The sequence below is a fragment of the Oryctolagus cuniculus genome, chromosome 3 (assembly GCF_964237555.1).
Source record: "Oryctolagus cuniculus chromosome 3, mOryCun1.1, whole genome shotgun sequence".
Taxonomy (NCBI): Eukaryota; Metazoa; Chordata; class Mammalia; order Lagomorpha; family Leporidae; genus Oryctolagus; species Oryctolagus cuniculus.
In genome coordinates this window covers 84,296,962-84,311,551 of record NC_091434.1, presented here as the reverse complement: position 1 = coordinate 84,311,551, position 14,590 = coordinate 84,296,962, and the positions used below count along the sequence as shown (strand labels likewise).

The window sequence follows — 14,590 nt, the reverse complement described above, 5'->3', positions numbered from 1 at the left end:
GATTTATAGCTGGGGAAACTAAAGGGAAAAACGCAACCACAGCCAAGAGAAGAAACAGATAAAAATCAAATTTTCTGATACCAAATTCAAGCTGTAGTACATCATTATTGTACCCTCAAGGTCATTAGCAGAACTGAAAAGCAAAATCAGTTTACAAATTTTGTGTTTCTATTGCAAAATGCTTTATGTTATGCAGATCTTTTTCATACACTAAAAAACAATTTCACTGTTTGACTTGAAAACAGTTTATTTAATTTATACAAATAACTACTAAATACAAAAAGTAGATTAAAACAAAATAGTTATTTTTTTCTGGCAGAGTTTAAATGCACATAATGGATAATTCCGAAGAAAATGCATTTTCCCCACAGCGTTCAGGACTAAAATTCTACTGAAATCTTTGCTTCTAAATCAGTAATATATTCGGTGGTGTCACATGGGTACTGGACTAAATACGTTCTGCATATGAACTGAAAAAAAAGTTACAGTCTACACACATACAAATGTGAAGCACTTAAAATGTGAATTTAACTGATAATAAAAGAAAATGTCCATTTCAGAGTATAGTGTTAAAAACATTTCGGTAATAAAATCATAAGACCACATAAAAATAAGCTTTAACATTTGCACACGGCAGTTTTGTAAAAACTGCTTAGTGCACAAGTAATAAATAATTTGCAAAGTTGTATATAAACAATTCCTAATGTTCGGCATCATTGTAAACATCAGCACATGTGTAAAATGCAGCAAAGTCTGACATTACATTTTGTTTTGCCAAATTGAATTCCTATTAACCAAAGACAGCCCAGTGGAGTACAAAGCCAATGTTTTGGCAGGTTGGGTCTTTAAAATTAAGAGTAACAGTGCAAGTAAGGAATGCAAAGAATTCCTAGTGCAATAAAGAAGAGAAGCACAGGCAATATTGCTGATTAAAATTCACCACCTCCTTGAGTTTCCCGTGGGGAGTGTCTAGGAGACCTGTGAAAGATATGCAAAAGCCACTGTCTTAATGCCCAGATCTCTTTTAGGATTTCTCTGTGTTCCTCCAGTTCCCTACCTTTGCAGCAGTGTCTGCCCACCATTAGTCTCTGTGGTGTGAACAGTTCGTGAAATGCCCAGTTCACAGTCGTTGAGCGAGGTTAGGGTGGTTTTGGTGTCTCCCCAGCACACAGCTGGGTAAGATATCTGCCTTGTCAGAGCAGCCACTTGGGGAGGGAGACAGGGATTCTGTTCTGACAGCCAGTCAGGCCGGTATGAGGTCCCAGCTGGACAACAACAATGTCACATCTTCCTTCTTGACACCACGAAAATGTCAACAGTCAGTTTTCAATTTGTCTAGGGAATTATCAATTTTGGTCAAAGTCTTTTTGATACGCAGAGCTGTGAGTCTTGCAGATGGATTCTGATACCAGCATTCTTTCATCAGCTTGGCCAGAGAGGTTAGTGTCTGTGGAGAGAAAGGACACACACTACAATGACAAACTGGCTTTTCAATGACCCTGGAAGCTGGGCAGGAGCCACGTCAGCTGTTCTGAAGAACTTGGCAGGTCTTGTGAAGTTAAGGTGCCATTATTTTTCCATCTTCTTTAAGCAAATACTCAAGGTCTTAACTGCTGATAAAGAAGCTGCTCTTAAGTTTCATGGACTCTGTCCTTTGGACTACCAGCTTACTTTATCAGGTAAATTACACAGGCCATGATGCACCCCTTGATACTGTTATGGGCATTAACAGCAGTAATACAAAACCAGAGATAATACTACAATTTACAAATGTATTAGTTCTCAGTGTTTGAGATCTGCTACTGTAAGAATGCAGGGATTTCAAAACTTTTTATACCAAAATAAACTTACCATTTAATTCCAATTTTCCACGAATTTTTTGAAGTACCTTTGTATTTATGACTACAGGATCTTCAGCACTGAGTAGCTTATGTTTGGAATTTCAGGTATGTAGATGGACAGGAGATTCAAACCAGCACTCAAGGGTTTCTTGGTTTACCCTTGAAACTACAGCCCTAGGGCTAGCAGTAGTAGGAATGAATGTCCTAATTCCTGGAGAGCTAGTAAATCACTGAAATTCTCATAAATAGGGTCGTTAGTTAGCAAGATCTATCAGGCACAATTCCTTTTCCGAATCTATTCAGCAAGGTTTAGGAGCCTAATTCATAAAATAGGGAGGAAGGGCAACAGACACACAGGGCAGATGATGCAGATACTTCACCAGCTCAAACTCAAGAGCGAGCAAACAGCAGATGAGGACAGCTCCAAAATACAGAAACTCTTACCGGGTCTGAGAACCATCTGTTGGGTATGTTTGGCCTCTGTTGATCAACACAGACTACTTTCCTCATATCTTCAAAACTTGGGTCATTGGGAACCACATCATAGAATGGTGGCTTATAATCCTCCACTATACCTGCAATGGGACAAGCACGGCGTTAGGTCAGCAAGGGAGTAGAGGTTGCCCCGGGGATCTAGGAGGGCTGTCACAGACTGTAATGGGACAGGGGAAAGACCTAACTGATCGCTTTCCTCATGCTCCAAGGCAGCTCTGGATCCTACAGGTAGAACCTAAAGTAAATAGAGAACAAGGCAATAAGTATATACCTTGCAGGGAATTACAGGAATGGTAACTGTTAGAGGAAACTATATGACCACTTCTCTTATAATCACAGTTATTGAAAAAAAATGCTGCAATAGTAGATATGCACAGCTCTATTGTGCCCAATAAAGCATAGCAGGTCTAGGACAAAATTCCTTTGGTGATCAGAAAGGGATAAGACACCTCAAAGAAAGTACAAAGATCTAATGATTTCAAACCAGGAATAGAAATAACAATTTTTCACAAACAGGCAAATAAGCAAATCAAAACTATGATCAGCGACTGGTGCTGTGGCACAGTGAGTAAAGCCACCACCTGTGATGCTGGCATCCCATATGAATGTTTGCGTCACTGCTAATAGCCTGGGAAAGCAACAGAAGATGGCCAAAGTATTTGTGCCCCAGCCATCTACATGGGAGACCCAAAGAAGCTTGGCCTGGCCCAGCCTGGGCAGCTGTGCCCATCTGAGGAGTAAAGCAGCAGATGGAAGATATCTTTCTCTCTCTCTCATATATACATATATATTTACTTATTTATTCAAAATTCAGATATATATATATTAATTTTGAATAAATAAGTAAATCTTTTTTAAAAAAATCAAAATATCCCTTTTTGTTATGAAATTATTTTGTAAAAAAATTACAACTGGAAGGGATACTGGAAGGGATGCAAATAATGTCATATGAAATACTCATTTCCCCACTCATTCATTCTACATGTACTGAGTTCCCATCAACTACAGACACGGATATATGTTTTAGGCCACTCTTACCTAGTCTCATATTGAAGGCACAAAATAAAATGTAGAGAGATAAGCCTTCTGGGAAGGCAGAGGACGAGGCAAGGTGGATAAACTCTCCCTTACACCAAAACAGATATGGACGTGGCTACTTTTCAGCTTCAGTTTCTCAGTGATTTCCAGTTGTTTAGAAACTGTTCTTTCCCACTGTAACATTGTGTCCTTACTTTTCACAAAGAACAGTAATTCCATGAATACAGAAATGTAAAGGTTTATCTTTTGAAATCAGAAAATGGATTCTTTCCTTTACAGAAGGAGTGGAGAAATTTTTTCTGCCAAGGACCATGTTGATATTTATAACATCCTTCTCAGATCCACAAAACTGCAACTTAAAAAATTAACCTGCCATAGGTTTTTTTGAGTAGAGTCCCATCTGTGGTTGCTTTGGCAGGGCCACATCAAATGATTTCATGGGACTCAGATGGCCTACAGGCTAAACCCCATTATGATTTATAGAAATGAAAATTCGTTATTTCCTTCCCTTCATCAAAGGCCTAACAGTGGGGTCAGTGGGTGATTTGGTTGATGGCCTTCTTTTCTTCCTCTGTGTAACTCTCTTCTATTCCCAAGTATGAAAGGTCTTCAAGAAGTTTGTGGAAAAATGCATAAAAACTATGCATGCTTTCCAAAATTTCTGCAACAAAATAAATTGATTTTCCTAATTCCATTTTTTTCATGAACCTTTTGAGATTTGCCCTCAGAGATAAGAGCTTGTGGGGGGAAGCAGAAGGTCTCTGTGAGGGAAGTTTTAATAAGCTTTCTAGTTCCTGCAAGCAATCTGAAAAGCTTCAAACTCCTGTTCATTTATCATCTAACAGTGAGAATCCACTCACAAATCCCATATAAATACAAGCAATTTATGCAAAAGATTAGCTATGATAAAGAGCATCTGTTCAAGAAATACTACAGGTTTTTAAAAAACTCATAAATTCAACTAAATAAGAGTTCATCTTATAAATGGAAAGTAGTCTAAATTATATTTTTAAAAATTCTAGTTGATACACTTTCTTAATTCTAAAATAACTTATCCACAGTGAAAAACTGCATGTGTAATGTGTATCAGTCAATGGATTAAACTTTTTCTAGCAGATCATAAGTGGCTCAAATTGAGCATAAGCTGCTACTTCCAGAAGAAGACTTAGAACATCTCATCTTAGTGATCTGACCTACTTTTAAGGATCCTAGGATGCAGCAGAGCAAAAATATCTTAATTCTTTTTAGTACTGAGAGACATCTAAAATACAATCAGGCATGGGCCCAGAAAGGCAACTTAGACCTTTTCCAGGGCCTTATGCATTTATTTGTTTAATTTTTTTAAGATTTACTTTATTTATTTGAAAGGCAGAATTAGAACAAGAGAGGGAAAGACAGAGATCATCCATCCACTAGTTCATTCTGTAAATGGTCACAACAGCTGGACAGGGCCAGGCCAAAGCCAGGAGCCAGGAGGAGCTTCTTCTAGGTCCCCCATGTGGGTGGCAAGGGCCCAAGCACTTGGGCCATGTGCATTAGCAAGGAGCTGGATTGGAACTGGAGCAGCTGGGACTTGAACCGGTGCTGGGATTCAAACTGGTGCCCATATGGACAGGCATTGCAGGCAGAAGCTTTACCTGCTACACCACAATGTTGGCCCCAGCCTTATGAATTTAAAAGAAACAGTAAGAGGCACACCTTCACAATCTCTCCATTTTACTGAAAGAGAATACATTTAATAGCCTGGCTTAACTCTCCAAAATCTAACATAATAACCAGGTAATTAGGGAAATTTCTCTGTGAGCACTGGAAGGTTCATGTGAATGTGAAGAATAAAGCAGGGCTCAATTCGGTGATGCCCAACAATGAACTTCGTAAGTTTTCCCTGGTATTCCCTCAGTCTTACTTTATTCTTATTAAATGCCCCCATGTTTTAATAAGAAGAGTCAAGTTTAAAAAGTAAGACCATCTAATAGATAATTACATCTCTTTCTTTCACATTGACTGATGGTTGATGGTGGACCACTGGTCAGGCTTCTCCAGCATAAAATAAACCTGTGATTTTTTTTTTTAAAGGACATATAGTCTTTTTTTTTTTTTTTTTTTTTTTTTACAGGCAGAGTTATAGACAGTGAGAGAGAGAGAGACAGAGAGAAAGGTCTTCCTTCTGTTGGTTCACCCCCTAATGGCCGCTAGGGCTGGTGCTGCGCCAATCTGAAGCCAGGAGCTTCTTCCTGATCTCCCATGCAGGTGCAGGGCCTAAGCACTTGAGCCATCCTCCACTGCACTCCCGGGCCACAGCAGAGAGCTGGACTGGAAAAGGAGCAACCAGGACAGAATCCGGCACCCCAACCGGGACTAGAACCTGGGGTGATGGCGCCGCAGGCAGAGGATTAGCCTAGTGAGCCACGGCGCCAGCCACAAACCTGTGATTAAAATCTAACAGACACTTGGATTTCCTCTTGTGAAGGAAAACAATTATTTCCATCAATCAAAAGGATACTGCAAACCTACTGTGTGTGGAATACATTAAATGTTGAAGGTGAGAAAAATATAAAGCATGTTCTATTTTTCAAGAAAAACAGTTTAGAGGAAGATCAAGTCCCTTTCTTTTTTCCATAGATAATGGAAACCTTGTCAGAAAGAATCTTAACTTTTTTTTTTCACCCCATTATTTTCTATATTTACATACCTTAGAGTAAGTTAGAAATTCTCACAACATTTTTATTTGTTAGCTTGCAAACTGACTCAAGATCATTTTGATCCCATAAATTCTGTATGGCAGGGACTGTGCTTGGCAGCAGGGATACAAAATGAAAAAGATATGGTGGTGGTGACAAGGATTAGAATAATAAGAAAAATAGATGAAAACATTACAAATCAGTGTTGCAGCTGGGAGCACACAGATGAGGTAGGGAGGCAGGAGTGGTAAGTGAGCATTCCTGGAGTGACATCTTGGATGGACACAGAAAGATAAGGAGCTGGCAAGGCAAAGGAAAGACCTGGGAAAGAAAACACCAAGGTGGAGGCCGGCACTATGGCCCAGGGTAATCCTCTGCCTGTGCCGGCATCCCCTATGGGTGCCAATTCAAGTCACGCCTGCTCCTCTTCCCATCCAGCCCTCTACTAAGGCCTGAGAAAGCAGTAGGAGATAGCCCAGGACTTGGGCCCCTGCACCCACATGGGAGACCCAGAAGAAGCTCCTGGCTCTTGGCTTCAGGTCCGTGCAGCTCCAGCCATTGTGGCCATTTAGGGAGTGAACCAGTGGATGCAAGACCTTTCTCTCTGACTCTCCCTCTCATTGTAACTCTACCTCTCAAATAAATAAAATCAAAAAAAGAAAAAGAAAAAGAAAAAGAAAAAGAAAAAGAAAAAGAAAAAGAAAAAGAAAAAGAAAAAGAAAAAGAAAAAGAAAAAGAAAAAGAAAAAGAAAAAGAAAAAGAAAGAAAGAAAGAAAGAAAGAAAGAAAGAAAGAAAGAAAGAAAGAAAGAAAGAAAGAAAGAAAGAAAGAAACCAAGGTGAAGAAGGTGAAGAGGCAACTGTTGGCATGGGGAGGGTGTGGGACAAACACAGGGAGTTACAATCCTCCCATGTTGGAGAGGGGCAGGGAAGTTCCCTGTGTGCACGTGGTTATGGCGAGTGTGGGAGGAATGGCTTGGGATGTGGTGGGAGGTGAGGGCTGCGGCCAAGGTAGGCCATCACTGACCTACAACCGCTCCTCACTGCTGTTAGAAAGCGACAAGTTACTCGGGCATCCAGGCAAACGTGAGCTCCAAGTCCTATAAAGGCAGCATCCGACGAGCAACTGCCAAGTCGTGAGCCGGCAAAGAGGACAGCACGGATTCAGGAAAGTAACTAAAAATAACAAGTGCTCCAAGTGCCAAATGACACCAGAACGCTGGGGGAGGGGAGTGCATCAACAGGGGTCACAGAGGGAACAAACTGAGCTGGGCCATGGCCGCCTGTGAAACGTGGCTGTGACTCCGAGGGGCCGCTGCGAAGAAGGCACACGCAGTCTTCATCACCCACTCCCCACACAGCTTTTGGCTTGTGGCTCTGATTTACACAACAGTTTTCTTCCTGGGCATATGTCTGATGGAAAGTTCTCTCTGCTTTGGAGCAGCCCTACCTTCATCAACCAGTATCTGTCTCTTCCAATAATTGGCTACATGGGCCCGCGTTAACCCTTTGGTTGCCATGCAGTAGTTTCCCAACATTTGCACAGTACACGTCATAAAGTTGATGTGCAGACAAGAACAAGAATGAACAGGACACGTGCGTCAAAAAGCAGGAAATGCCACAGTGGTCTGCACATTGCAAGGGTCTAGAATTAAGACCTTCCTTGGGATCCTCCCCATCAGCCCTGGGCTACATAGCCCTGTTCTCGCCCTTGCCAGCTGCATGTAGGTGTAAGTGTGTCTGCCTCAAGTCCTGCCCTGTCAACACTCCAGCATATCCCACTGCTGCCAGTGGGATTGGAAAGACAGTGCTGGCCCCTGCTAGGTAAACTACATGCTGTGACAGCTGTGTCCTCCCCCCTCCACCTCCAATGCAATTCACGGCCATATGGAACCATGTACATTACTCAAACTAAATGCCTTCTCGGGAGTCTGTGCTAAAACTGTAATATTAATTCCTATTATTGGCATTCTCCTTGATGTAACACAGTACAAGTCAATGGTTTATAGATTACTGTGTGCCCTACTAAAAATATCTATCAATATTCTTGCAAGTCACAGAGGAGAGGGTAAAATCCTGGGAGAGCTACATGAAATTAATGCATATCTTGTGTATTCCCCAAATCTAGAGAGAAAGAAGCACCCCAAGAATCTCAAACATTTGCTAGCTGTGAAGTCCCTGAGAAGAATACACCATTTACGGAATGTCAGAGCTGTCAAAAGCTTTAAAACATCAACACTGAATTTGTTCTTCAAGGAAAAGAGGACTAGGAAGAGACAGCACCTACTAAAGTGCTGCTGGTGCAGGCTACCTTGTCATGGAGTCTGCTGACTGCCTTCCTCAACTCCAGATCTCCAAATCAGGGACATGAAACTCCAGCAAATCATGGAAGAAAAAAAACTTTGCCTCTTATCCTACCTGTATACCTACCCACGGTCAATTACATAAAAGGTTAAATCAAACAAATAACCAAAGCTACTTCAATGAATATTGAAAATTTTCCTTAATATGATTCAGCTCAGCACTTTGTTCAAACCTTAACACACCAAAGGAATGAATTAAAATCAGGAAACATGTCGGGTATTAAGTTGTGAAGTAGATAAGAGTTGTCATGGTTTCTGTACACAAGCCCATTGTGCTTTAGGAACAGAAGCACATGCAGTTCCCTGGCAAACTCAAGGAGTAATTAGAAGAGGTTTTTCCAAAATATATGTGCCAAACACAAGCTTATTCTAACCAGTATTTCCTAGCCCCACCCCATAAAAGGTGTAGCTTGGCCAGCAAGAAGTTGTCTATGAGATAGAAACAGCTTTTGACACATTTTGACAGAGTATTCCATCACAAGCTGATCAAAGCCAGTAACAGTGAAACAAGAGTGTATCCACAGAACCTTCCTGTGCGCAGTGAGGAGGGGAAACAAAGGCACCATCGCATAAGAGAAGCAGGAAAGGAGGACTGGAAGACAGCTGAGACCTGCAAGCTTTGGGGCAGGTTTTATCACCCATTCCCAACAGAAAGAGACCAATACCAAAGCACTCATGATGTGGCAGGAACACACTAGGTGTTTCACTGACATGATCTCATTTGATCACTACAGCCCTCTGAAGTAAATACATGCATGCATGCACACACATACATAATATATATGATGATTAGACGTGGGACTGATTGAATCAGACAGTATACCCTCAGTGCCCGGAACATGGAGGCTGATTAAATTACACTGCCTCCAGCATACCCAGGAGAAGCACCATACAGCTCTGGGGAGTAGCATCCACGCATGCGCCAGGGAGGTCCACAGTGCGGGTAGGCAGAAGCACATCACAGGAAGGTGTGTGACCACCGAACACCCCAGAGGGGCAGGGTTGACTTGTCTTCTGCAGATTATCTGCCTGTACAATCTGGGTGTCCCTCTCTTCCAAATACTCTACATACTCAATATATGTTCAGAATTGCCTATGCTCACCAAGAACCTTGGCATCATATTCTCCAACCCTAGAATTACTAGTTCAGAAATTGTGAGGCTAGGGTCCAAATCCGCCCTCCAGGTGAATCTGATGCACACTCCTGTTTCAGAACTATTGATCAAAGTAAGCCCCTGACTTAAGTTCATACAGAAAATGCACAAAAAAAAAAAAAAAAGTGACAGAACTATTTTCTTTTCTACAAACTCCAAATTCAATGTCTAACTGAACACCAAAATAATTTCAAAAAACACTGTTGAAAATGTTCAGATGTGAAAATGGACTTAAAGCTCATTTCCTGTACAGAAACAGTGGGAGGTTTATTAGTAGTAGCAAATAAATATAAAATTCCAATAAAATACAAAATGCAACATAATTTTTATGTTCATGATTCACTTGAGGATCATACTGCTCCAAGAGAACTATCCGGTCATCAATTTTTATAATGGACTCAGAAACTCAAAGGATGCATAATTATAATGACCTTCTTAATGTAAGATATTCATACATTTAAATGAGGTACATTTTATATGCAATAATTTCAAAAACATATATCCTTTTAATGACAGTTCCTGAAACCAGTAAGAAAGTGAAACAGGTACATCACACCCTAGGGTGAGGGCGATATTGTAAGTTAAAACAACTCTTATGGAAAGCAATTTGGCAATACCCATCAAGTCGTAAAAACATCCACACTCCTTGACCTGTTAAGTCTACATCTTTTCAGATTAACAATTAATCCCCAAATGAAGAAGTTACATACACAAAAATGACTGCCATAGGTCCCAAAAGGAAGAGACAGGATATATAAAAATACAGAAATGGTTAATAAGATACTATGTGACTATTCAAAAGTAGAGACTATCTAATATTAAACACACACAAATTAAGAAGATGATACAAAATTGTATCTACATTCTGACTACAACTAAGTTTTTAAAATGTGTGCACAGAGAAGTGAAAAGAAAATGAATGTTGAGATGTGAAGGCAAAATTTCTCTTAATTTACTTTCTATGCAAGTTTTTCTAGTTAGGAAGAAATAATAAAAATATTAATATTAGGGACCGAGATTGTAGCACAATGAGTTGGGATGCCACTTCTGACACCAGCATCCCATATGAGTGCTGGTTTGAGTCCTGGCTGCTCCACTTCTGATCCAGCTCCCTGCTAATGCACCTGTGAAAACAGCAGAAGATGGCCCAGTCTGATCAGAAATGGAGCAGCTAGGACTCAAACCTGTGCCAATTTGGGATGCCAGCATTTCAGGCAGCGGCTTTAACTGCTATACCACAACAATGGCACCTCAAGTTGAAATTCAGATACACTGACTTGTGGCTGTGTGCACCTGAGTATTCATACAAGAGAGACAAGAGAAAAAGAAGGGGAAAATATCGAATTAGTCACTGCCAAACACTAGTAGCTGACTTAAAATGAGACATAGCATACCCTTAACTCCCCCTAAGAATTAAGCCCCATCACAGACCAGAAGCTCATCCACAAAGTTTCAGAAACTAGCTAACAGCCTATATGATGATACATGGGGAAATTCAATAAATAAAACCACCACCAAAGCATCCTATCCTCCCTTTCTAGACCTCCTTTTTTTTCCCCTCCCAAATCTATTAAATACAAGTTCTAGCAAGCAAGCCACCATTTGTTGAGCTAAATTTTAAACAGATGACTCTCACTTCAAACTGACTACCATTAATCACCGTTGATCTTTAAAAGCCATTTGGGTGTATGCCTGTGACACAGGGAACAGGCTTGCAACATGAATTCTTACAAGGCCCAAATCTCAAGCTGCTGCAAGCAGGCTTGCTTGGCTTTGTTCTGGCACACCCGTGGCTGGAAATGCTACTGTCCTAGCTGTGGAATGCCGACCTTCTTTCCAATTGAGGCAAATTCCCCCCATCACACAGTGTATTCTGACACCATTCCTTCTCTAAATGGTCCGTTAACATAAACGAATCAGAATTAGAGGTGTTTTTCAGTAAAAGGCACTCCAGAATGACTGGGGAGGGGGGTTAGGAAATGAAGTTGATGTGCAATTTCAGGCAAAGTTCATAACTATATAAATCAGCAAAACAATCTCTTTTGCAAACAATTCTCAAGGCACTTTAGTGGTACAAATTGCAAGGCAGTAACTCCCAAGGATTGAGAAACAATTACTAGGAAAATGTTCATGAATCCATAAAAAAAAAAAAAAAGGTACTTTAAAAGAACTGTCAAGTTACAATCCTGTATGTTTAATCTGAAACACTTGCTACTTGCTTTAACACCCTCAGAGGGTTTTTCAAAGCAGACACATTCTGCTATTACAAAAAAAGCTACCATGAAGGCATGCCAATTTTAATTATTGTACACTAAAACTATATTAAATCAGATTCTACTTTTCTCATACAATCTCCTCATCTCTGCCTGTTATTCATGAAAATCACCACTGCCCCACAAATGTTAATCCTTAGAAGAAAATGTAAGTGGAAGTCGGGATGACAAAGCCATCACACATTCCTTGTCTAATTCTTCAAGTCCCGGACTCCAGTGGGTCATGGGAGGGTAAAATGTAAAACATCTTTTGAAAATGAATGCTGATCTAAATATATGGCATTTTCTTCTGCTTCTTGGAACAACTTTGGATACATGCTCAGTACAATAAAGTTTCCAGTTGATATGAACAGGTTGATTTAGCTAATTCAAGGAAGTTACCAGGGCATGTCCATTAGAAAGAATTAACAGTGCTACCAGAATACAATGTACTTAAGTAAAGCTCATCAAAATACTTGTAGCTGATTTAGGTACACAAAAAGAAAAGAGTGAGCATTCATTGCAAGATACACAGGTTAAAATTAACAAGTGCTTCCTTAATGTTAAGGCAACATCATGTTTCATATAATTACTTATAAACAAATCAATATAAGCCAGAGACATAGGAATGACTGAACTTAAGTTTGACTCATTTAAGATTGACGTTTGAGTGCAAAAAAATTAAGCCTTTTCTCAATAATCCAAACTTAAGAAGAAAAAATATCTAACACAGAAGAATTTCACCCTTAGGTTTACGTGAGCATTCTCCTCAATCTAATTCTACCTTGTAAGAAGAGCAAGAAAGGAATGAGGGTGGGAATACAAAATAGGCAAATGAAGGAAAGAGTAAAATATGGGCCAAGTCAGAGAGAATCCAAGAAATAACTAGGTTCTTCCAGAAATGTTGCTTTCCAACTATCATTTCCTCTCTTGTGTTGCAAACAATGCCATTTCACTCCTCCTCTCTGGCATAAATCAAACAAACCTACAGCCAGACAGGCAGGATTCCAGGTACAATGTGGACTTCAATATTCCCCTTTGCCCTTATAAAGGTGTTAGTATCAAGGTAACTTGGAAGAGGACAATATAACATTAAATCAGATACCTACCATTGCTTACCATACGCCTGGCCACTTCCCACAGAACAAGTCCAAAGGCCCAAATATCAACCCGCTTGTAAGAATCAAAGCAATCCACTTGGATGGTTTCATCTAGAACTTCGGGAGCCATGTAGCGCTTGGTGCCTACCCGCGGGTTGTTTCCCACATCAAGCTGATTGGTGCTCTGGGAATGCATGACAGCCAAGCCTGAAAGGAAGAAGAAAACGGTGTTATCAACACACATCCACTCAGAGGCTGCTGAAGGACTTTAAACCAACCCCAATCAAAAGTGCCCTCTTGTGGTATCCACAGTCTCTGTTGCCTCAATACACCCTGGAATGCCCTTGCTGATGACTTCTGGATTGCCAGCAGGAAAAGGACTCATTCCAGAAATCTTCTGAGGCTACTAGGTTAATATACAAACTTCTGAGAGATAAAAAGTTTGGGTAAGTGGTAGACCAAAGCATTAAACCAATTTGAGGCCAGTGTTTGAAATCCACAGACAAACAAGCTCCCGTGATAAATGTAAGCTGTGACGTGGCTCAACAAGAAGCAAACACAGTCCTTGAGCTCCACTACTTGAGCTCCACTACCACCACGACTAGCCTCCAAACACAAATGTTCAACAGTGTGCAATGGAGAACTTGGGGTAATTCATTACTACATAATGGGCAGATGGCTGCAAGTACTGCTCCCCCTTACAGGAAGCGCTGCTCAGGTGAGCAATAACAGTGAGCAAACCCACAGGTTTTTCTCCAGAATCATGAGAACACATCATTAAACTGGACCCCCAACTTAAAACACAACTCACAGGTGAAGTGGCTTGGAAACATTTTCTTCAACCTTGACTCATTGCAGAATTCCCCAGTATACAGAGGTCTTGGCTTCCCTCACTGGCCAGTGGGGAGGGACAGATACAGGTGTGGTCTATCTGAGACACAGTTACTCACTGATGCAAATGTAGACCAAAGGAATAGGAGTCCAATAACACTCAATATAACAAAAAGTGCCAAACTGACACAAGAAGCCGTTATAAAAATATGCCATCCAATGATCCTTTAGGGGATCCCTCAAGCCAACTATCCTCCCACACTGAACATGTGGGAAAATGGCTATATGGAACTCTAGGAAGACAGCACACATGATCCCAGCCTTCATAATTAGCAAAGGTACTGGCAACTGCATTTGACTGAAGCAGAGTAGTTCCTCTTTCTCCCATTTTTATGATGATCCCCAGGATTCTAGGGCCACTGGGAACATTTCCCAAATCAAAAACACTCCACCACTTCCAGAACCAAAGAGCCAAAATATCAGAATATTAAAAATTAGAAGTCTAAATAGAATCTAGCAATACTAGCTGTAGTGGCTCTAAAACATGCCCACAAATGTTTTCAAACTTCTCTCATCAAGAGTTGAAGCTTAAATCCTCCATCTGTTGAATGTGGGCTGGACTATAGGAAATAATATGGCAAAAGTGACCGGGGCATTTTCAAAACTAGGACATGATAGTCATTATAAAATTATAAAAGGTTTCCTGTTTGTTCTCCCTTCACTCACTCATCATGGAGTAAAGACACTCAAGCAGCCCTGTGGAATGTCCACACGACAAGGAACTGGGGCCTGCTGTCCACAGCCAACCAAGGGCACCATCTTGGAATGGGATGCTCC

General features: G+C 40.7%; 1 protein-coding gene across 3 annotated transcripts in view; it reads right to left on the bottom strand.

Moving 5' to 3' along the window:
• Positions 1–229: 229 nt before the first annotated feature.
• ACVR1 (activin A receptor type 1) overlaps positions 230–14,590 on the bottom strand; it is a 132,053-nt gene continuing 117,692 nt past the window's right edge. For all 3 annotated transcript variants that reach the window (XM_051848599.2, XM_051848600.2, XM_017342862.3), the window contains 3 exons: positions 12,932–13,129; positions 2,286–2,416; positions 230–1,447 (listed from right to left, as the gene is read on the bottom strand). In XM_051848599.2, the coding sequence (XP_051704559.1) occupies positions 1,313–1,447; positions 2,286–2,416; positions 12,932–13,129 (464 nt within the window). In that variant the 3' untranslated portion in view covers positions 230–1,312. The remainder of the gene's footprint in view (positions 1,448–2,285; positions 2,417–12,931; positions 13,130–14,590) is intronic.